The 22,266-nt window shown below is 58.0% G+C and overlaps 8 protein-coding genes across 8 annotated transcripts; 3 read left to right on the top strand and 5 right to left on the bottom strand.

Moving 5' to 3' along the window:
- Nucleotides 1–76: 76 nt before the first annotated feature.
- Nucleotides 77–894, bottom strand: DCS_02279 (uncharacterized protein; the record flags this gene model as incomplete). Its single annotated transcript, XM_040799607.1, has 2 exons — nt 77–592; nt 652–894. 2 exons carry the CDS (start codon nt 892–894, stop codon nt 77–79), a joined length of 759 nt encoding a protein of 252 aa, XP_040660490.1.
- Nucleotides 895–1,410: 516 nt separating this feature from the next.
- DCS_02278 (coiled-coil domain-containing protein 16) lies at nt 1,411–2,556 on the top strand (the record flags this gene model as incomplete). The annotated part of the gene is made up of 1 exon (XM_040799606.1): nt 1,411–2,556. One exon carries the CDS (start codon nt 1,411–1,413, stop codon nt 2,554–2,556), a length of 1,146 nt encoding a protein of 381 aa, XP_040660489.1.
- Nucleotides 2,557–3,101: 545 nt separating this feature from the next.
- DCS_02277 (F-box domain-containing protein) lies at nt 3,102–4,282 on the bottom strand (the record flags this gene model as incomplete). Its single annotated transcript, XM_040799605.1, has 2 exons — nt 3,102–3,620; nt 3,947–4,282. The coding sequence occupies 2 exons, from the start codon at nt 4,280–4,282 to the stop codon at nt 3,102–3,104; spliced, it is 855 nt and encodes a 284-aa protein (XP_040660488.1).
- A 7,587-nt stretch (nt 4,283–11,869) lies between these two features.
- DCS_02276 (uncharacterized protein) lies at nt 11,870–12,889 on the top strand (the record flags this gene model as incomplete). The annotated part of the gene is made up of 3 exons (XM_040799604.1): nt 11,870–12,142; nt 12,195–12,698; nt 12,884–12,889. The coding sequence occupies 3 exons, from the start codon at nt 11,870–11,872 to the stop codon at nt 12,887–12,889; spliced, it is 783 nt and encodes a 260-aa protein (XP_040660487.1).
- A 2,272-nt stretch (nt 12,890–15,161) lies between these two features.
- Nucleotides 15,162–15,760, bottom strand: DCS_02275 (uncharacterized protein; the record flags this gene model as incomplete). Its single annotated transcript, XM_040799603.1, has 2 exons — nt 15,162–15,647; nt 15,707–15,760. The coding sequence occupies 2 exons, from the start codon at nt 15,758–15,760 to the stop codon at nt 15,162–15,164; spliced, it is 540 nt and encodes a 179-aa protein (XP_040660486.1).
- Nucleotides 15,761–16,805: 1,045 nt separating this feature from the next.
- Nucleotides 16,806–17,843, top strand: DCS_02274 (uncharacterized protein; the record flags this gene model as incomplete). The annotated part of the gene is made up of 1 exon (XM_040799602.1): nt 16,806–17,843. The coding sequence occupies one exon, from the start codon at nt 16,806–16,808 to the stop codon at nt 17,841–17,843; it is 1,038 nt and encodes a 345-aa protein (XP_040660485.1).
- Nucleotides 17,844–18,082: 239 nt separating this feature from the next.
- DCS_02273 (DUF967 domain protein) lies at nt 18,083–18,834 on the bottom strand (the record flags this gene model as incomplete). Its single annotated transcript, XM_040799601.1, has 2 exons — nt 18,083–18,568; nt 18,721–18,834. The coding sequence occupies 2 exons, from the start codon at nt 18,832–18,834 to the stop codon at nt 18,083–18,085; spliced, it is 600 nt and encodes a 199-aa protein (XP_040660484.1).
- Nucleotides 18,835–19,232: 398 nt separating this feature from the next.
- Nucleotides 19,233–21,181, bottom strand: DCS_02272 (uncharacterized protein; the record flags this gene model as incomplete). The annotated part of the gene is made up of 6 exons (XM_040799600.1): nt 19,233–19,491; nt 19,551–19,599; nt 19,664–19,985; nt 20,042–20,484; nt 20,552–20,698; nt 20,761–21,181. 6 exons carry the CDS (start codon nt 21,179–21,181, stop codon nt 19,233–19,235), a joined length of 1,641 nt encoding a protein of 546 aa, XP_040660483.1.
- Nucleotides 21,182–22,266: the final 1,085 nt, after the last annotated feature.

Here is a 22,266-nt window from a genome sequence, read left to right as displayed (position 1 = left end):
GTAGCCGTTCAGTGGCCATGAAACCCCCTCGGCGTTCGTATTCATGTCATATCATATAATGTCAGGTCTTCGTCATTCATGAGGCACAGGCCGCGTCCGTGGCAGCCCAAAGGTCCGCGTCCCTCTGCCTCGCCAGCCCATCCCAGTCGACGGGCTCTTCGCCAGCAAACGCAACCGGCTTCTCGTCGGCCGTGTCCAAGCTCCCGAGACCTTCGAGCACGCTCCGGGCCTTGTCCACCTGCGTGCGGATGGCGGCCGTCTCGGCGCGGGTGCGGTCGAGGTGATCCTGCATCATCTCGATGGCCGACTCGCGGGCCTGGTGCGGCCGGTACTCGTTGAGGATGTGATGCAGGTTGATGAAGAGCGTCCGCAAGTCTTTCACCTTGGCCTCGCCGTCGGCTGGGTTGTGCGACATGACGCCGACGAGCTCGAGGAAGTTGAGGAGCAGAGACTTGGACAGCTTCTTGAGCTCGAGTGCGCGGTCGTAATGCTTGCCGTCCTTGTCCTGCAGCTGCTGTTGCTGAGACTCATTCGCCGCCGCGTGGAGGTTGGTGATGCCCTGGTCCTCGAGTGTCGGGAGCTTGTCGTCGAGCTACGTCACCGCCGTCAGTCAAGGGACGTCCCGCGAGCTTGGGATCCGTTGCGGCCTACCATGTACTGGTCACCAAACACCCTCCACCGTCCATCCGCAGGCTCTGGAGGTGCCTGCAAGTTCGTCAGATCGTCCGGTAGGTTCGGCACCCGCAACGGTGTCGCCTCCTCGGCTGCTTCCTCGTCGACAAGCTCGCTCCGTAGTTTCTCGATCCGGCCAAGCTTGTCAGGCGTGAAGTCGTGCCAGAACGGCGGCGGGTTCGGAAACGTCGACGCAAGCGAGTGCGGTTCCTGGTCAGCCATCGTGACCCGCGCACCCTGGTTATATCATGGACTGGACCAGGCACAATTGAGCAAGTGAGTCGGTCGTGCTGATAATGGCTCGTTCGTGATGCAATGCCAAGTTGCGGGCATGTTAGGGACTAGCTGCCACTTTGGCGGGGTTGTTGCGGTTACCATGACAGCCGCGGCTAATCACCGGCCTAGGCGTGCCCGCCGCCGACAACTTTCAGCATTCACACTGCAGTAAGTTGAAGCCTGCCATCGGAAGGTACTACTGGCACTGCAGCCTGGCAACCGAAGGTTTTTGCTGCGCCGCACAAAGGTGCATGTCGAAAACTTCACTCTCCCGGCCCAGCTGGTGATAGAGGCTACAACCTGGCCTGGTCAATTCTCTTCGTCAATCGTTCTCACGAGCCGACTTCTCCATGGCGCAGTGACGCCCAACCCGAATTCTAAACGACGACAGTCCACACACGGCTTCCACCTCGACAGCCTCGACGACCTCGAACTTCGACCTCCAGATCAGTCCCCCTCATCATGGCTGATGTACGCTCTCTCCTCCGCCAGCAGCGCGCCGCCAGACGCATAGAGCATCCGCACGCAGCCTACACGGATGCCGGCAAGCTGCTCTGCACATTATGCCGCGAGCTCGTCAAGGCCGAGAGTCTCTGGGACGGTCACCTTCAGGGCGATAGTCATCAGCGTCGCGCCGCTTCTGCTGCCACCTTGAAAAGCCAGAATGTCACACGGGACGGCGAGGAGGGGAGGAGCGTCACCGTTGGAAGCAACCAGACCTTGCCGAAACAGCAGAAGCGCAAGCTGGACGCTGACGAGGCAGACGAAGACTCCGATACAGTCGACGGTACGCGAGGCAAGCGCAGCAGGCCAGACACAGTGACGGATTCCAGCGGCAACGCCGACCGGGACCCGAATTCACTGCTAACGCCGCCGCCGCCGGCCTCTCTCCCCCGTAAAATGTCGGCAATGCTCTCTCAAGGAGTCGAAGTCAAGATTCCGTCGAGACCTGCCACACCCGCTGCTCCGCGGGACGTCACCCCGTCCTCCTCGATATCGGGCACCGCGCCTTCGGCCATGTCCCCACAGCGGCAGCAACAAGCGGCAGGACTGACGGGGTCTCGGCCTCGGAAGGCGAGCACGCTCAGCACCTCTGCCGTGGACGAATCCGAATGGGCCGCGTTCGAAGCCGACGTTGCGGCCGATGCGGCGCCCTATGCCGAGGATGCCGTCATCTCGGCGCCGGCCATGACTGCGGAGGAATCTGCGGCGGCCGCCGCCGCCGCTTCCACCGTGGATGAAAATGGCGAAAGCCGCAAGGCCAAAGCGGATAAAGACATCGAGGATGAACGGGAGGAGGCGGCGCGGGCGCTGGAGGAGGAGTTTGAGGAGATGCGGGAGCTCGAGGAACGGGTGAAGCGGCTCAAGGAGAAGCGCGAGGCGTTGCGGAAGCGAGCCGAGAGCCGCGGCGAGGAGTCGGGTCCCGAAAGGCCGCTTGTGGCATCGACGGGAAACGGGAAGGATGGGGACTCAGCTGCAGTCTCCGTCAATGCTGGGACCGAGTTGGCCGATGAAGGCGGTCAAGCCGAGGCGGATGGCGAGGACGATGACGACACCGAGGATGACGAGGATGCCGACTGGAACGGCTTTCTCTTCCGACCCTCGTAGCGAGAATACTTGGCTGTAGATAGAGCTGCATGTATATACATATACTATTGTACATTAACTGACGTTGGAGAGCAAGCAGACATATCAGGGTTAGGCTTTGTTGGTGTCTGTCCTGTTACCAGGCTTTATGGCATGCAGCCGTGTTTGGTTGCGAATGGACAAGGAGATGGTATATATCGACTCTGCATCAAGACCACCAGGGCCAGTCCAGCTTATTGCCATCTCATCTTCTCCATCGTGCAGTGGACAAGGGTGGACGACGGAGACGGAGACAAAGTCATGCTGTCTGCCTGTGGAGGCATATCAACTCTACACCAAGACCGCCAGGGTCCGTACAGCTTGTTGCCATCGCATCTTGTCCGTCGTACAGAGTCTCCGTCGTACGGAGGAAATGGTGGACGACGGGGATGGCGACAAAGTCATGCGTCTGCCTTGGAGGCATCAATCTACTGTACAACAAGACCGCCAGGGTCAAGAAAACTTGTTGCCATGACAGCTTCTCCGTCGTGCAGAGGAAACTGTGGACGACGGAGATGGTGACCAAGTCATGCCGTCTGTGCTTGAGCGAGAGCGACACCCTTGCTCACACGCTCCCAAAACCTCCTCAGGCGCCATACGCGGCCGACGCCCCGGCTCTCCTCCAGTCGCCTCACGCCCTCCTCCCGCTCGTGAACCTCGCGCGTCCACGTGGCGGCGACCCAACGGCGAAGGCCGTCCTTGACGCGCTCCATCTCGACCGCCTTGCGCTTGGCGAGCAAGGCAGGCGATACGTGAACGGCGGTCAGGCCGGGTACACACTCCTTGGGCAGGAGGGAGCGGTCGACGAGGGCGGCTGGATCGGGCCTTGCGGCGAGGCGGCGTCCCAGACGTATGGAGACGAGCGAGCGAGAGAGGCGACGTGAGACGACGGAGGTGTGGGTCAGAAAGATGTGTTGGGCCATGAGATCCGCGACCGAGGGGCGCGAGGGTGACGACAGCAGCGGGGGGAGCAGGTGGCGGGTGCGGCGGAGGCGGTACTGGTGGAGGATGGGCGCGAGGGAGAGGGAGCGGAATAGATGGCTGGTCTGCGGAATCCATCATGTCAGCCGGCGCATGTCCATGGCGACAACGTGTGAGGGGGCGAGCAACAGGCGGTCGGGCGGGCGGGGAGTAGTATGAGAGGAGTGTGAGATGGTAGGAGTGTGAAATGGGAGGAGTGTGAAATGGTAGGAGTGTGAAATGGTAGGAGTGTGAGATGGTAGGAGTGTGAGATGGTAGGAGTGTGAGATGGTAGGAGTGTGAAATGGTAGGAGTGTGAGATGGTAGGAGTGTGAGATGGTAGGAGTGTGAGATGGTAGGAGTGTGAGATGGTAGGAGTGTGAGATGGTACGAGAGTGAGATGGGTATGTACCCTGGACGTCGACAGCAGATCGTTGACATCGAGAAAGCCGAGGATCTGGAGAAGCACTTCGTTGGGAAGTTTGTCGAGACGAGGACAGGATGGCAGACGAGAGCGAAGAACGAGACGGCTACCGGCGGCGCGTTGCTGATGCGGTCGACGGTCGCTGACTGTTCGACGACAAGGTTGGGCGTCACCGGACGAGCATGCATTCGGCGGCTCCACCAAACGGCGGCCCTGAAGGAGGCCCTCACTTGGGACGAGACGGCTGGAGGTCGAGGAGGTCGGGGAGATGGAGGAGGCGGCGAGTGGAAGGCGGCGGGTGATGGTGGGTGGATCCTGGGCCATGTTGAACGACATAGCAAGCTGCGGAGGACAGCAATGGGACAACGGAGGAGCGCAGTAGAGGCTTGCAGCGTGCACCCGCAGCTTCGATCGCGTCGACGTGGTCGGACCTGGTGGAGGACAGGTACGGGTGAGCGTCTGCGAGTTGGTTGATGGGCCAGCCGGCCAGCGAGTCGAGTCTCCCTCTCGCTTCCGAAGTACCAGGGGCGTGCGCGTGCGTGCGTGCGTGCCCGTGTCAATATTGGCCTTTGGGCGGGTCAGAAAAGCGTCCGGGACAAACGATCGGGACAGTTCAGAGGGACAGACGATCAGGACAGACAGACCGGTGTGGAGTGCGATGCGGCCGAGCTCAGGCCGTCACGTCATGGCCACGACGGACACGACCCAGGACACATCCGACGCGCGCGGTTGCTCTTCGTGCCGGACGAGAAGACGAGCTAGAGGGCCTGCACCGCAGAGAAGAGGCAACGAGGCGAGATGGAGCCAGATGACCGGCTCGTGACGGGCCTCCGTTTCTGGTCGTCCTTGGGGGGCGTGCTTCGAGCCCTGGGCGGGCTGGCGGCTGGCTGCTGGCCGTCCGGGGGGTCACGGGTCCCGCGCGAACGATGATATGTCTCAGGCAGAACGGTGCGACGGGTCGTCGCGCTGTGCTGCTGTCGGTGAATGGGCAAATGGGGGGATGAGGGATGGAGGGACGGCTGAAGAGGCATCGAGGTGAGGGTGAGGCGGAGGAAGGAAGTGACATGACGTTGGCGGAAGCGACGACCCGGCGTGTGCTCCTGCCATGTCACTGGCCATGTCACTGTGACAAACTGGTCCGGAAGGGGCAACCCAGCGCTGCTTGATGCATGTCACTTCCCTCGGTGTGGGGCGGCGGCGCGGAGGCGGACGGCGGTCAGTTGGGCCTTTCAGCCGCTTCCCGGCTCCTGCCACAGCCATCGTTTTCAGGGGTGGCGTTCAAACAGTGTCCATGGCCCTGTGGCGGACGCAAAACAACGACGTAAGTACCTGTACTTGGGTGTACTGAGCTGCACCGTGCTGCAATGCACTGTACTGTACTCTTTGGCACTGCACACGTGCGCGTACTAGTAGTGCTGCGTATCGTACAAGTGCCTGTGCTTCGAATGGTATACTTGCAAACGATGAGATGCATGTACCGACGACGACCAGTGCGGTACCTGTACTCCGTACGGGCAGGTCAATACGACGCTGTAGTACCGAGTAGCTACAGCACCTCTACCAGTGCTTCTTTCTTGTACTCGGTACTAACCGCTCCACTCGACCGCCCCCAGCGCTTATTCCAGTCCTCAACGACATGTCCGACTCCATGCCCTGTACCTGCACCCATACCACTAATCATGCCATACATCTTGTGCATAAAATCATTATGGAGCATGTACTACCCTGTACTCATCCCAGTATATCTCGGCTCGCCCTTGATCGTGGAAGTGTGCGAGGACTGTTGCTGTACATGGCACGCCGGCTGCTGTGTAGACGTCCCTTGCATCCTCCTTCGGCTCGAACAGCGATGACGGACGGGACTTTGTACGTCCCATGCTCTTTGCTCGTCAGCCGACGTGCTTGACCTCACGCTGCTGGCTGTCCCGACATAGTGTTCGCCTTAAGTGCATTGCTCGTGGCCGCCATGCCATGCGGTAGCGTCTAGCCATGGCCTCCAATACGGGGTATGAAGACCGTCTACGCCATTTCGTGTGGGATTCACCGTACCACGCCTTACTTCTCTGTCTCTCGGGGATGTTCGCACTACTTACCTTGTCTTACCGCCGTAGCGCACATATTGCCGTATCGCATGCATTCTTATTCAATGATCTTGAATTCCAAACACTTATACGACTATAGAGATGCATGCCCAAGACGCTGAAGGGTGTCATACTACGTTTCCCAACGACAAAGTCGCCAAAGTTGCTTGAAAAAGCTCAACATCTCTCACTACTACTTACAACGAAAATTATCGGGCATCTGTTTAAATAGCCGTAAAAAAAGTCACAATACCAAGCTAGCCAGCCAAAAGAGAAGGCATTCCATCGACACATTAACGCTACGAGCTAGGCGTTACAACCAGGGTATATTCCGTAGGCTGCATATAATATACTTCAAAGGCAGTTGTCTCCAACTTCGTTAGCCCTAGCAGTTACCGTTAGAAAGAACCGGACCCTACGGTTCATTCAACGATATGTCTAGAAATCAACGGCAGAAGAAGCTTGATTCGAACCGCTGGGCCTCCGAGGATGTGGATAGAGTTATATCCTACTCTGTACGGCTGCTGAAGGAGTAAGCATCCCTCCTGCCAGTATCTGAAATATGGATGAAAGAGCCTTCCACGGGTTGGTAAAGTCCAATTTACCGCAACGCAGAGAAAGCGGGCACATCTCTTCGTACGCCTCGCCTGAGTATCCAGAGGTAAAGCGTGGCACGATTACTCCCTCATCATCGTACGCTCTCGACATCGAACACCCTCGGCATCTTACGCCCTCATAACCGTGCTCCCTCATCACACTACTCCCTCGTCACCCTACTCCCTCGTCAACTTGCCGCCTTCCTCCTGCAGTATCGTGCGTCACCAACACAGCCATGCGCCGTCCAAAGTTCAACACACAGTCTCTTCGTCGCATCCTGCCAATCACATCTCGTGCGTATTGCTGTCGAGCCGACGGCCAAAACGCCCTGTCCCGTCACTTCTCGTGCTGCTTTCTTCTGCTTTGTACTCGTCCCCGGCGAAGCTCAGGGCACGAGTGCCTCCGTGTAGCCATGGATGCATTTCGAGTGCGGATCATGTACGTAGCAGCAACACTGGTTGGTGTGTGTACGCCTTGCATCTGTCGGTGCACACACGCCTTGTTCTGATTCACTCCTGGCTCGCGGCCTGCCATGGGGTCGCATCAAGCTTCGAGTCCCGACTGCAGGATGGCTGCCACAAGTGCTCAGCTCGACCCGATTGTTGCACACAAACACCCAGCCACCCCCCCATTCTGCGAGACGAAGCAGTCGTAGGTGCTGGAACGGTCAACGGCGAACAACCGCGCTTCACGGGGATAGTACGGAGCCGCAAAATCCCCATGAGCCCCTCCGGCGATGCTGGCAATGACCAGCTCTCACCTCGAAAGCGGTCATTTCCCATCGTCTGCCGTGCGTGTCGGTCGAAAGGAGCTCGGTGCAAAGACGACCTGAGGGACGAATGTTCCGCATCGTGATTCATGACGGCCCGGGAAACTGGTTCGACCACTTGCTGTGCCTTTCGGGCCAGCCCAGGGCTCCGACGAGCACATGGATTCTTCAGCTCATACATGCACACGTACGCCTGTCTGTCTCACCCAAGACCGGAAGCAGGAGGAGGCTGTCCGTCAGCCACGACTCGATGTGGCGGTCCCGCGACCGTCAACGAGGGTATCATCACCGCCCTCCCCCCCCAACCCCCTTTCCCCGATGAGAGCACAAGCGTACGTGCACCGTGCAACCTCCACGTGCATGCACGCAGTCGTAGTCATGCTCCGTTCTAACAATGCACAAGGGCAAGGAGCGTAGTAATAACTGCCAAGCACTATGCTGGGTACTGGTATCCGCCGCTGCGGCCCCCAATGCGACGTCGGTTGACCCTTCAGTGACCCTGCTCCAGCTCAACTTCCGGCTCCAGGGGTATTTCGACGACCCCACGCTCACTCCGTAAACAATGCCTCCATAAACACGTTGGAAGCACGCCATCCGCTATCGACGCGAAGCGCATAATTCGGCCCCTATTGCTCACGCGTCCCGACCGATGTCCGACGAACGGTGCGTAACGAAACCGGCGGCAAATAAACGGAGGCAATCATCTGCATACAGACTATACATGCACGCGGCACAAATGCGTTGCACGCCTATCTGTACTCGGCATCCTTGCCAAGACCCATCGTCCAGTACGAAGGGCTGCGAGCCTATGCCCTGCAGTCCATCGTCGATTGGTCTCGGGAGTCCTCGCCTGATCTCATTTCCGGCTTCGGGCACACAAACGTCACTATACGTACACCTTTGCACAGATACGTACGTCTACGCGTAGCGTGTCAGCAATGTACACATCATGATTCAGGACGGCCCTCGCCGCCGCCACCCACCCTGATCCTGGCCTTGACCCTGACCCTGACCACGGGGACCCTGACCTGGTCGTTGATCTGACTACCTCGTCACCGTCATCCAACCCAACCCAACCCCGCCTCTGGTTCATTGGTGATCGACTGACGTACCGAGCGTAGCATATGGACATGTACGATTTACATGATGTGCATTCACATTTGCGTACACGTATAGATTTCCAGACAAGCACCCCAATGAAACCGGCGTACTTCATCCCCCGAGTCCAAGGACAAAGACTAGGTAGATGCACTTGCAGATGAGGCTTCGAAGCAGCATCCACATGCATCCGTGCATGCGCCTATATTACTCCAAATACCACGGCCAAATCATCGGCCGGCGTCTTCGTTCGTTGCTCCCCCTTACGCACGTGTTTCTTTCGTCGCCATTCGCCCCCCTCGTCTGTAGGCCCTCTACCGCACGCCCCAGAGGCGAGAAAGGGAGGCGAGCCCGGCCATGCCAGTGTGTGTCAATGCCAGTGAAGAGGTGCGTCGGAGCCTACTCGCACATCACTGTCTGCTTTTGCCTGTAAGTTTGCACATGCACACACGTGCCCGCCGTGTTGATGTGCCATCAGCCACTGGCCATGACTTACCGGCCTCCTGGCACGTTCCATCTCCACACAGAGCCTCGCTTCGTTGCCACGGACCATGCCCTTTCCCCTGTCACTGCTGTCCCTGTTCAGCCGACCGGCTTTGGAGCTTGGGAAGGGTCAAGCATGGACGTCAGAATGTTGTCATCGACATCCGCCGCAGTGTTGCAGACCCCGAGCAGCCGGAACTGCATCGCAAATTGGTCATGCCAACTCTCAACTCGACGAACTGCCGAGGGAGGGGCGAAGGGGTAAGGGGGGGGAGGGGAATGGGGGGAGGGGGGCGAGAGGACTCTAAAGCGCCAGCATGTGCGCGCACGCATGTGGGTGTGTGTGTAGTTCAGATGTAAGCATATCCCAACCAGCTACAGGCCGGTTCATGGCAGCATCGTCCACCTCGGCTGCATGTGCAGGCCGCAGACTGTTGATGCATGCTGCTTCCGGCCCCGGTTTCCAAGTGCCCTACACTGGCCGCCTCAACCGGCGTCCGTGGCGCCGTTCGAGATGCCCCCCCCCCCTTCCACCCCCTTTGCGTGTCATAGTCCGTCAGTGACTGCACAGTGGACATTAACAGAACGAGATCAACGAGTTCAAGGAAAGAGCACGAGACAGAGGCGTAGTCGAGAGCGGCCAGATAAAGCAGTTGGCGAAAGCGCATAACGTCAAACGGATCCAGGCCAGGACAAGGCCAACCCCTCAACTTTGGGTTGCCTTTCGGTCGACAGACAGACAATACAGCCCATAGCTCGGTCGTAACACAGCCAAAAAGAGGTCACATCCTGGGGCCCAGAAAGCCTGCCACGTTGTGAGCCAACCCCAGCTGGCCCCCTCCCCACTTCATGCTGTCCTACACGAGAATAAAAGAAATCTGCTGACGGTGGAGGAGAACGGACAGCCGGCGGCTTGAACGTGTGACAAGCCGCCCCCTTTCATTGGAATAATTAGTAGGCAGCATCATTCATGTGAGCTGAGCGGCATGTACGGGGAAGTAATATGCATCCACTCCATCGAGGCACGGAGCCATTCCGCCGCTCTTATTTTTTTGCCGGCGATGCAGCAACACCTGAGAGAGGGTGTACTCGTGTGCAGCCTGCATGATCCTTTCATTCGCGCCTTTCACAGACTGCTGTTGCTGCTGCTGCTGCTTCTGCGCTCCTTTTTGTAAATATTGTGTACGCACGGAACGAGTATGGGGGTGGCACAACATTCGAGCCAAAAAGAAGACGGGAGGTCTGCAGCGATGGCATATGTCGTGACCACTGCCAGCTGCGGATCAAGCGGAGGCGTTGCAGTGCTTGCTCATCGAAAACATCTGCCATCCGGATGCCTTCCTGGATGATGGGTTGGCGACTTGGCGTCTGCTTCTAACCGCTCATGCGTTCGGGGTCGGCCCAGAGACATCGATCCTGATGGCTGTGAAACGGTTGCTGTGTAGAACACGGCCAGGGGCCGGCCGCCAAGTGTGATGATGTTGTAGAGCTCAAACTCGTCGTAAGAAAAATAGATGGCAACGGCGGTCAGGAAAAGGAGAAGAGAATGGCGTCAAGCGTCTGCAGAAGACCAACTATTCCACCCATCGGCGGCGCTCCACAAGAGCAAGGCCCAGCTCTGCTCAGAAGGGACCCGTTTACTGGTCGCAAACCAAACCCCTGCATTACACCGAAATCAACGGCCAAGCGCAAGCGACGGCTCTGCTGTCAGGATTCGCTCGAATCTCGACAATCATGCGTCGACAGCTGGTTCCGTTCACCATGGGGACGAACCATGACGCCCCACACGGCCGCAGATCCGACCACCACTAGTTGTCTTGAGAGAGCGAGCGGGTTGGAAGGCAAACCGGTCCAGGGAACGGAGGCCCGCAGCTGGAGACTCGCAAGGAGCCCTGGTGATGAGATGGCCGTCTGTGGGCCAGACCATCGTCCATGCCTCCCCTGCACCGTTGCCGGCTTCGTTCCCAAGGCAGCAACGCAAGCGGCACGGCACATGCCGAATCACGAAGTCGTCTTCTACAGAATGTTGCCCGGCGGCCGTCTGGCAGCTGGGTCCCTCCGAGGACCCGGGTCTCCGTTGGCCGTTTATGCCTGCATCTGCCCTGGATTCCGCTCGACGGAGAACCCCCCTGACGAATATGCATCACCTCCCCCCTCCTCCGGAAGTCCGTGGACACGTTCTTGCCGTTGGCCACTGGAGGCTCCGAAGTCTTTCATTCGTCGTCCTGTTGGCGACTCTCGAGGGACGCAGCACCCGTCGAGGCGCGGCCAACGTGGCAAACATCCAGCGGCCCCCATCAGGCAAGGCCGGCCCACCTCGTTCGTATGGGACAAGGAATGGAACCGGGGACCCAAGTTGGACCAAGGCAGGTCCAGGCAGGTAGCAGGATGCCCCTCGGCCAGCGCCTGGAGGTGGTGCAACATGGACTAACCCGGGCAGGAGAGGAAGGGTTGCCATCATGATCAGCGGGACCCCTCCCCCCCCCTCGGCGCCCTTGACGTCGACGTACACCGACTCGTCTGACCACGGACCAGGAACGGTCCACACCGGGGGGTATCGCCGGTCCTTGGGGAGGCGTGCATATACATGCACATGTGCAATCGTGCGGGCCGCATGGCGAGAGAGGATGGGAAAGTATGGGGCAGAGGAGGTGCCGGATACACAACCGACCTATCGAGGCCGCTTTATCCCGCAGGGAACAACCCGTCAACGACGACCTTGTTGGCTCGTTGGAGGCGAAGTCGAGGTGATCGTCGGTCCCGGGCTACGGCCCCGTTGCGCATGGCCCGTACTTGCATGCGTCCGTGTTGCGTCTGGGTGTCGATGTCCCCGTCTGCACCGTGCCGGTGCCTACATGCAGGAAGGTCTAGGTAGAGCGAGGCATGTCGAGGAAGGAGAGGGTGAGGTTCGAGAGCAGGAATGGGCCGTCGTCTGACGAGTATAAGTTAGCTTGTGTATCCCCAACCGAAGGCCATGAACGAGTGCAGGGAGGGAAACCTGCAGACTCGGCTCACCTCCTTGGCGACCGGCGGAGCACGACCGACTCGGCAGACGGAATCTTGTCGTGCGAAGATCAGACCGGGAAAGCTGCCGCTGCGCGAACCACCCCACCGCCGGTCCGAGCTGGCGTTTTGGGCATCCTGATTCAGTTGGTGGTGAGTCGGCGTCCCCAGTTGCTAAGTGCAATTTGGCCGCGGCCCCTGGCAGGACGCTCTAGAGTCCAAGTGCCCCAGCCGGAGGGGTCTGTTGGCAACGGTTCAGTGGATTGGGCTGACCGAAAGCGACACTCTTGGTCGCCGTGCAGCAAGCATCTCCCCTCTTCCTCACTCCCTCACTCGCTCCGCCATTTCCTCGGCCCGCGCTGAGAGGTCGTCGAAGATGTGCTACTTCAACATGGACCGATGGAGTTGTGGATACTGGCGCTGGAGTCATTTCCGCCAGCAGTGCAACAAAGAGTACCGCATGGGCGAGACGTGCGGCCTCAAGCTCATCTATAAAACCAAGTCCATTCCGGATGTCTGTAAGCTCTGCGGCGACATGGCCAAGAAGCAACGTCGGTACGATAAGATGTACTGGAACGTGAAGCGCTGGGAGGGCGAGGGCAACCGGCGTGCAACCATCGAGCGAACGAATGGTGAGATGTTGGAGTTGCAGAGGCAAATCAAGGGCATGAGCGACGAACACGCTTACAAGCTACGAAACCTTGGCCAGGTACGAAGAACCCCAACTCATAGGAAGCGGCAGCGGCAGCGGCAGAAAAGTGGAAGCTGGGAGGAGAGGGAGCGAGGGAGCGTGAGGGAGAAAGGGGGAGAGAACGAGTGCGAGAATGAGGGAAAGGGGGGGGGGGGGGGGCTGGGGCAAAATAGAGTCGTTGCTAACCGTCCTTTGCATTTTAGGGATGAGGTGGCCGACGACACAACGACGAAAAGATCATGACGGGAAAACGGGACGGCGTTGCATTGTCCCGGCTGCGTATTCATCGAGAGAAAAAAAGATTGTTGCGGGTGGGCTCATTGCGAAACCGAGGCCATTCCCCTCCATCGCCGGGTCGTCATTTTCCACCATTGAGTGGCTTTATCTTCAGAATGGCAAAAAGTGCAAAGGGCGAGGGAAAGGAGGAAGCGAAGGGGGGGGGGGTGTGCGTCGGCCCCCCAAGGCCTCAGGCGTCAGTTTGTCTTTTCGTTTTGTTGCTTTAAGCTTCCGTCGTGGGATTCGAGAGTCCCACGTTTACACCTTGACACTCCTTGCTATTTGATCATTTTCTTGGCCGACAAGGGCTTCTCCGGCACCTGCTCCGTACTTTGCTTCGTGACGACCACGTGGAAAGCCAGCTGGAAAGACGACTAGGTGTAGTTACCTCCGACCTTCCCCAGCTCGTCGTGACAGGCTCGAAAGCGCATGATTACCTGTAATAGCACTGTGTAGTACGTGTGCATATGAGTACAGTGCAGCAGGCGTACTGTGTGCCATTGTGGGTCGACTTGTGAGCAAACCAAGGGTTTTCCTCGAACTGGACGGACCGGGGGATGCTCTACTGATGTCCAAGCAAGTGCAGCAGGGTGTGTCGCCGGCGGGTGCTCTGGAACTGGACATGCTGTAGCCGAACCAGCAGGACAAGGGCCTGTGAGAGGCGGGTACATATGCTGCCCCGACCCATCCCCAACAGCTCGTCAAGGTACTTGGACGCTTTGCTGTGCAGTGTGATGTGCGGTGCACGCTGTGCCATGTTGTACTACGCTGTGTCGTGCCATGCCATGCTCTGCCGTGCACTGCCGTGCTCTGCTGTGCTCTGCTGTGCTCTGCTGTACCGTTCCATTCCGTTCTCCGTTCCCTGCGGCGCCGTGCTGTACGGCGCCGGTAGATGGACCATGGCGCTGGCTTCGTAGGAGTGGGAAAGATATGAAGCCGGGCTGGTTGGCTGGTTGACGGCATGCCTCCATTGCGAGGCAAAGTCTGCTCGTCGAGGGATAGTAAATTGCTTCCCCGAAGAAAGCAATCCAGGTGTCATGAAGATCGACGATCGACGAATGACGGGCACCAAACGACCGACGGCGGACGCGAGGCAGCGGGACCTTCTGCGGGAGGCCGGCCAGCTGCGAGAGGGTGGGGACAAAGGGCTGTTGACGGAGGCGACATGGAATCCCAAGTGATGGCCCAGAATAATTCGAAAATGGCGTGGGCAGAGGCAAAAAGTCACGACGCACCGAGGGCAAGCATCGTGTTGGCAGTGCGTCTTCGGAGCACGGCCTCACACCTTCGCAGCATGGCTTCTCTCGCGCTCTCTTTCTTCCTCTTTGTTTAACTTTTTTTTTTTTTTTTTTAAAAAAAAAAGGCCGGGAAAACTCCTGCTCGCGATATCTCAACATCGGCCTGGATCTACTCGTGCTTCCTCGTATTGATATTTGTACTGTACTGTAAGTAAGCGAGCCAACGAGAAAGGATCATGCAGTCCCGACGAGTTGGTGAGAGTGCGGCAACACCCTGGTCAGGCCGCCCCTCACTGGGGCAGGGAGCTAGGCCAGCGGAGCGAGCCGAAGCCGGACAAGCTGGAGGCTGCTCCCGAACGAAGCGAGTCCGACGCTGAGCTCGAGGCGAGGCTGGGCAGCCAACGGCTCCACAGGCAAAATCTGTGCACGGCCTTGACGGTCCATCACCATTCATTGTGCAGTATGCGCCGTGGCTGGAAAACCAAGAGAGGGAGAAAAAGGCTTTTTTGGTCTCCGCTTCGCGTTTACTCGTAGTCCACATCGGTTGATGGGGCCTGCCGGGACCACGACTCAGGCGATACCTTTTTGATTTTTTTTTTGTACAGGTTCCTGGCCATGCGCACATTCTCCGACGAAACCCTTCGCTGAAAATTCGACCGAGAAAAGGTGGGGGGCAGAAGGAGGTGAAGAGGAAGAAAACGGTGAACGGTCTCGGCCGTTATGGTTCGTGCTATTTCCCACGATTGCAGGCAAGCTTTCTTTGGCGCGTCAGGTTATTGGTTTTTTTCCTGGATAGAGATGCTTTTTCCGGCCTTCTCGTGCGTATGGAGAAGGAGGACGGCGATGTGAGTGCCCGCCTATTCCGTCGCATGCTGACGAAGTCGGAGTGCTCCGTCCCGTTGCCTCGGCAAACCGCGTTGGGCGACTCCATATTTCGGTCACCATGGGCCTCCATTGCCATCAGAGTTCATTGCATGGCAGCGGCTGCGTCTGCAAATGTACCGACGAAGGGACCGCCTTCCCTATCGTCCTCGAGCGTTTTGATGCTCAAAGGCCGACCACTTTGGGACTCGACCATGTCGTCCTCTGCCAGCCAGTCCACCTTGACCGCCGATGGATCGCTGAACTCATCGGTGCTTAATTTCGACACGAGATGTTGATATCGAGCCACCCTTGCCCCTTGGCCAGCATAGGCAAAGTTGCCGCCGTAGCCGGATACATCGTTGTGGGCGATCTCGAAAACGTCCACCATGTTGCTGCGGCCGTTAGCAATCAATGTGAGATTTGCGCAGAGCCGAGGGTCTACCGACTTGGATGTCATGGCAACCACCCTCTGGAGAGCCTCGTTCTCTCGCTGGGCTTCGACCGAATCGTCACCGTTGAGGGCCGGGTCGCCAAAGCTGCCATACTGCATCCCGTTGCCGTCCTCGTACAAGAGCCGCGTATCCTCATTCTGCATCACCATTAGCCTCCTGCCCATTCGCCACTGTCTCTTGACGCATGACAACGCACCTCGTCGTAGATGTCCCTGTCGCGTCGTCCCAGACACGATTGACAGACCCCCATGGTGGAGAATGTGATGGAAGAGGGAGGAGCTTCACCCACGGTGCGAGATTGGCGCCTCTAGGACATGCTCGAGAAGAAGGACAGGCTCAAGTTGGACTTGCTCTAACGGCGGCGGTAGTCGAGGCGAGTCGCTGGACGACTCTGTCGCTTGACCTTCTGGATACTATTCCGTGCTGTTGGGTGTCGGTGGGTCTAGTCCGCACCAGTTGCTATGGTTTGATACCGGATAAACTCCGGACCTCACTTGTTGTTTTCTTCCCGAAGCGGGCGCGAAGCCTTTATCAGCACATTAATAATAATACCTGTACGAATAAATACTCTGTAAGTACTTCGTACGACGTACCGTGATTAGAAGCCGCTATCCAGACATACAAGGTAGTCTTGGACTTGTTCCTCGCTGTCAAAGACGACGAGTGATTTCTTACAAAATAAAACCCCCAAAAAAGCCCTGCCGGGTCCTAATCGCCTGATTCTTCACATGCATCATGTCGTTTCAATACATAGGTGTATGGCATTCGGATTCTAATTCTCCTCATGCAATTTCTGATACCGCATTCCGACGAGGCCGTACCCTTTGAACGAGGGTGAGGGAATCCGCCCTCCAATTGTCCCCCTTTGAGAATCCGTCCTCCCTACTTGTCAATTCTTCAGCAGGGACTTGCATGGGCCAACGACTCCCTGCCCGTGTGCATCATGTGGCGTTCCGCGTTTTTTATAGCTTTCATGATGAAACCTGTACGGAGTACGCGGGACGATGATGTCTCCTCTCCGCAAGTGCATGCGTCACTTAAGGGACTCTAAGACCTCATTGCCAGGTATTGTCGTTGCATTCTTGGGCCGCCCTCCTAGACGAGGCCGTGATGAGTTGTTCTTGCATTCGAGATTGTTGGATATAAGGTCGTAGTTCTCCTGCTCGGAGCTTGTGTTCTGATTGCTCTTGCTACTCGCTTCAGTGATTCCCCGTCTCATCTCATTTTAACCTGTACTTGCATCTTACCGAAATCCCTACATCATCCCATCATATAAGGTTCTACCCCCTCTCATGATGAACCCAATCCTTTCTCTTGCCATGCTGGCCATGGTCCAGTCAACGGAGGCCCGAATTGGTCGACTCTCCATCCCCACAAGCGGCCAGGAGTGCTGTCCTTGCCCCGTATCCGCCCCCTCTGGTGCAGCAGTGACGACTGTGACGGTGACGCAGCTGGGAACTGCCACCGAGACGGTGACTGTCACTGTTGCGGTCGCGGCCGCGCAAATGGCCGCGGCTAACAACCTGGGCCTGCAAGTGGAAAACACGTCCTTGAGTGGAACGGACATGTTCACTATTCAGCTGGAGGAAATAACACAAACGGTGACTGTCACCAAAGGCATGACGGGGGAAACGCCTCGTTATTCCGACCCGGGCGTTGCCATCAACACTGCCGATCTCGAGAGTGAGGGCCCGACGACGGTGACGGTCCAAGCCAGGCCGCTTCACAAAATCGTCACCATCACAGTACGGGGGTCACCTTCCGACTATCCGGTCCCAGCATCTCCCACCGCCTTTTACACCGCACCGGAAATAGCCAAAGCGTACATCCCCTTCAATCAGTCTCAGACGGATGATGGCGAGATGGTGGTTACCAGAACCATCACCACCGACACCGCTGACATGTCGGACGAAGCCTACCTTCAGGATGCCACGGCAGCCCCTGAGGCACAAGATTACGTCCAAAACGCTGGTGGCTACCGGACAGTTTCAACGACGACTGGCGGCAGTGACGGCTCGGCGCCCATGTACGTGCCGCCTTTGTACACTGCGCCCTGCCCCTACAGGATGAACTCGACGAGCATCGCGACCGTCTACAATACCGTCAGGGTCACGCTTGATCGCGGGAGGACTGGAAATGCCACATCGGCCACACTGGCCTCATCGGCCTCATCGGCCACATCGGCCACATCGGGCACGGCGGGCTCGGCGGTCATGACCATCACGTCGGACGCGTCGACCACGTCGGCCACCACAGACCCCACGGGCATTGGGAGTTCCGGAATGAGGAAGCGAACGCCAAGGGCACCCCTGGCACTGAGGAGAAGTTGGTGACCGTGATCGGCGCCAGATCGACTTGAAAACATGGGAGGGCGCACTTGTTTATTTTTCTCCCACAAGCAGCACGCTGTATTGTATTGTATCGAACGTAGCCACCAACGACCACTTTCACATTGTCCCACAATCCACTGGTCAGTCGCCAGGCACAAGGCATGAGAGTTGAGCATGCTGATGATTATTTCATGGCTTTCCAAACCAGCTGACCGCACAGCATACGACTTGTGTCTCTGTACCTACTCGGTCGTCCAGTTCTTCCGAATAACTTCAGAAATCACGCCGTGATCCTCGTTCTGCTTCAGCCCGCTCACGACGACGACGGCGACGACGCCTTCGACGCCGGCGACGCGGATCGGCACGCCGCCGCCGTGGATGGCGTACTCGGATGCCTGGTCGGGCGAAAGGCCGTACTTGGCCGCAAAGGCGCCCTCGTCACCGCCAAATTTCCGGCCGACGAGCCAGCTGCTCACGCCGAATCGCAGGACCGTCTTCCGCTTCCGCGCCACCCACACGCCGTTGTCAGGCGTGAGGCCCGAACCTGTCGCGCTCTGGAAAAGGACGAGACCGCTGGCGAGGCTGATGGAGATGAGGGCCGGGCGTGAAGACCCCCACGACGACAGCCGGGCGTGCAGTAGGTGACCCAGCTCCCAGGCATCCGAGGCCGTCCAGGAGGCAAGGGTAAAGCCGTTGCCACCGACGTCCGCGTCGAGCAGATCGGACACCTGAATTTATTTTTCATTTTCTCGTCAGAATGCGTGAGCCCAGAGCAACAGCATGCGAATGCACCTGTCTACGCCCACGAGCCTCGGCTCCGGCAGCACCGGCTCCGGCCTCGGCCGCTACCACTCCCCTCCTCCGGGGCATCCGCGCTTACCTCGCTGGGCGGGCTCTCAATCGGCTCTGGCTGTCCCGAGGATCGCGTCGCGGCAAGGGCCTTCTCGAGGCCGTAGCCCGATGGAAATTTGCGCTTCCAGACAGATTGGGGCATGCTATTGATTTGAGCCTTGACTTCGTAAGTCTGTGTCGGAGGAGAGTTGGAGGTGGCGCCTCGTGGCGATGTCTCGACACTAAACACAGCCTCGTGCTGACCTGTAGGCTGTACTTTCGAGAATGTACCTACTTATAAGCATACATACCAGGTTCGCGGCCGCTAATGCGAAAGGATCAGTTCGGCACAAGGGTCGGCTCGAAAGGCTTCTCTCCGAACCAGTCAACCGCAAAGCGTTCAATCTAACTGTCGTCTCGTAAAGACATTTAAAATGCTGGAATTTGCAACGCTCCCATACGCCACGATTCATACTTTCCCAAGACACACGTCTCACAGCGTAACCGTGCTGCCCAGCGACTCGTCGTTCAATTTCCTTGGCCCGACGGCATCCATTGTCCTCAAGCGGCCTTGATGGCCGATGTTTCACTCTCGTCACCCATGGCCGTCGCTCGAGCATCCTTTGTGACACGCTCAAAATCGATGCGCGGCACGGCGTCGTCGCCGTCAAAGATGCACGCAATTTCCTCCAGCGTCGGCCCCTTGGTCTCCACGTAAAGGAAATAGACCAGGAGAAGCTCGCCAAAATCCCAGAGGGTGTAGAAGAGCATGAAGTTCCAGTGTTTCGGTAGGCCATCCCATGCGAGCTTGTTGGTTTGACTACGTGCTCAGCGTCAGCAACATCGTCACGGGGCGAGGGCAGGCACGAGGCTACACACTTCCCGACGGCCAGTACGGCCTGTACCGTAATGTTCAGTATGACCATGCCTGCTCCCGTCAGAATTCTATCCACCCTTGGCGAGACGACAAGGCGTTGGGGATTGCTCGCTACCTTTGGCTCGCAGGTGAAAAGGAAGGATCTCAAGGGCGTAGGCAACAAGCAGGCCCGAGAAACCAATGTCGTAGAAGATGCCGAAAAGCCATACAAAGGCAATCTGGGCGTGGCCTGCGCCGGTGTTTCTGTACTGCGTCGCGCCAGATGGGCTGGTGAAGGCCGAACTTTCATACACGGCCCCCGTGACGGTCCAAGAGACAAAGGACAGGACCATGCCCGAAATGGCCGTCAGGAACAACGGTCGACGACCGATCTTGTCGACACTCAAGGCAGCTCCGACCGATATCAAGAGATCGACGATGGTCTTGCCGGCGCTCAGCTAGAGGAACATCAGCCGATGGTCCCAGCGACGGCACGTGCATCTCTTCGTCATACAGCTAGCTTCCTGTTTTGCTCCTTGATGCCGGCTCCTTCGTAGATGATGTCAATGTAGTTGGAGAAGAGTGCGTTTCCGGAATATTGCGAGATGACGGCGAGCGAAAGTATGATGGCCAGTCTCCAGCGATTGCCCCGCGTCTTGAGTAAGTCGAGATAGCTCGTCGCTTTCTTCGACTTGCGATCGGCCTCTATCGTCTCCTTGATCTCGCGATACTCGAACAAGACGGTCGCGTTGTTGACGTCGCCGCCGCCGTGGTGCTTGGCGAGGATGGCGAGGGCCTCGTCGCCTCGATCCCTGTTGACCAAGAATCGAGGCGACTCGGGCACCCACCAGATGCCGACGAGCTGGAGAATCGAAGGCACCGCTTGGATCAACGTGATGGACCGCCACGACCAGTTGTTCGGGATCGAGCCGGTGCCCCAGCCGATGACGGAGACGACTGCGCAAAGGTCAGCGCGAGAGGCGACGGGGGCATGCGAGGGCCGGAACGGTGGCGGGGCCATTACGTAGCGAGCCAAGGTTCCAGAGACAGTTGTAGACCGTCGTCAGCGGCCCGCGGTGCTGAGGGTGGCAGATTTCCGTGAGGAGCATCGGCGAGCATATATGGGACAGTGCGTTGCCGAAGCCGATGACGAAGCGGCCGCCCAGGTACACTGCTCTCCGTTAGCGGTGCCGTGGCCTCCCCCGGCGCATGAACTTGTCGATGCAGACGTACTCGCGTAGCCGTTGCTGAAGGTGGTGATGCAGGCACCGACCAGCATGACGATGCATCCCGTCATGATGGTCGGCTTGCGTCCCAGCACGTCAGCCATGTAGGGCGAGAGGAAGAAGGAGACGATGGATCCAATGTTGTACATGTTGATGAGGATACCGAGCTTGTTGGCGTCGGCGTACTCGGGGAAGAAAGATTTCCAGCCGTCCATCTGCTGGGACGTGTTCTGCAACATGCCATCGAAGCCGGTCGTCGCCGAACCAATGAGGAGGAAGCTCGTCAGAAAGTAGAGCTTGCGCAGATGAGGCTCCTTGTACCAAACGACGTTCTCGAACGACCGTGTCTCGGCCTTTGTGTCGACAGGTTCCTCGACATTGCAACGGACAACGCCATGGTTGGCAAGTGACAAGGCGGGTACGATCATGGCGATGGTGACGATGGTGACGATGGATTTTCGTATGCCCCAAGCGCAGAAAACGTTTTGTACTTCACCGTCCGTTTCGCGTCAAACGGGGAGCAAAGAGATGGAGGAAGCGAGACAGAATGGTTGGTTGATCTATGGCAACAGTGCCGAGATGCCGGCTCGAAATGCCTCCGGCTCCTGGTGCTGTAAGTTCTTGCGAGACGCAGCGACGAGCTGACCCATTCGCCAGAGCTTGCGGCTGCCTCGCATGAGAGTGAGAGGGATTGTGGACGGGGCAGTTCGACAAACGAACTGCCGACTCGATGAAGGCGGATAATAGGCCCTCGCTGCGATGATGATAAAGAATGCGACGAGAGCAAATGGCGGGAAGAGGGCAGGGTCCTACGGGTGATGGATCGAAGCGGGCCTGACCTCCCCAAGAGGGTCTTGGGCACGGCGGCCAGGAGACGGGACGGCCGATTCCATCGCCTCTCGAGGCCGCAACAACTGCCGTGTTGAAAAACTCTTTGCCCGTCAGCAGCCGGATGTCGGTGGAAGCTTGGGCGAGGCGGGCCTGTCAGGCCTGTCTGGCCTGTTCTGAATAGAGTGTTACTGCGCGACCCTGTCGTAGCCTTGCCGCTCAGCGTCAGCGCGGGCCTAGAATGGAACAGGAACGAATGTCGAGACCGCTCCAGCCACAATTGCCGACGTATTGACCTACCCTTTTCGCCAGCCGAAACGTCTAGAGGGGAATTCCGGGGTGGTGACGTTCGGAGGGGCCGAAGGGGCCTTCGGGTGAGGTGCGAGATGTTGGCAAAAAAGGCATCCTGCCACGGAAAGCGAACATTTGTAGGCATTTACCTCGTGATCGTAATTACAGTACAGTAAGTATACTGGCGGTGAGCACTATGGACGAGAAAGCTGAAGCGGAGTACCTATAGTAGACTAGTACCCAAGGATTCGGTGTGCAGTTAGAATACTTAGTTGTACTGTACGGAGTACGGTATTCGTATCTGTAGGTACTTAATCCGTATTCCTCATACATGCCTTAGGTACTGTAGTAGCAAGTACGGGGCATCAACGGTTCTACGGAGTTTTTGTCAAGT

This window comes from Drechmeria coniospora, chromosome 01, assembly GCF_001625195.1.
Source record: "Drechmeria coniospora strain ARSEF 6962 chromosome 01, whole genome shotgun sequence".
Lineage (NCBI taxonomy): Eukaryota > Fungi > Ascomycota > Sordariomycetes > Hypocreales > Ophiocordycipitaceae > Drechmeria > Drechmeria coniospora.
Note: the sequence above shows the minus strand (reverse complement) of the source record. Positions and strands in the feature narration are given on the sequence as shown.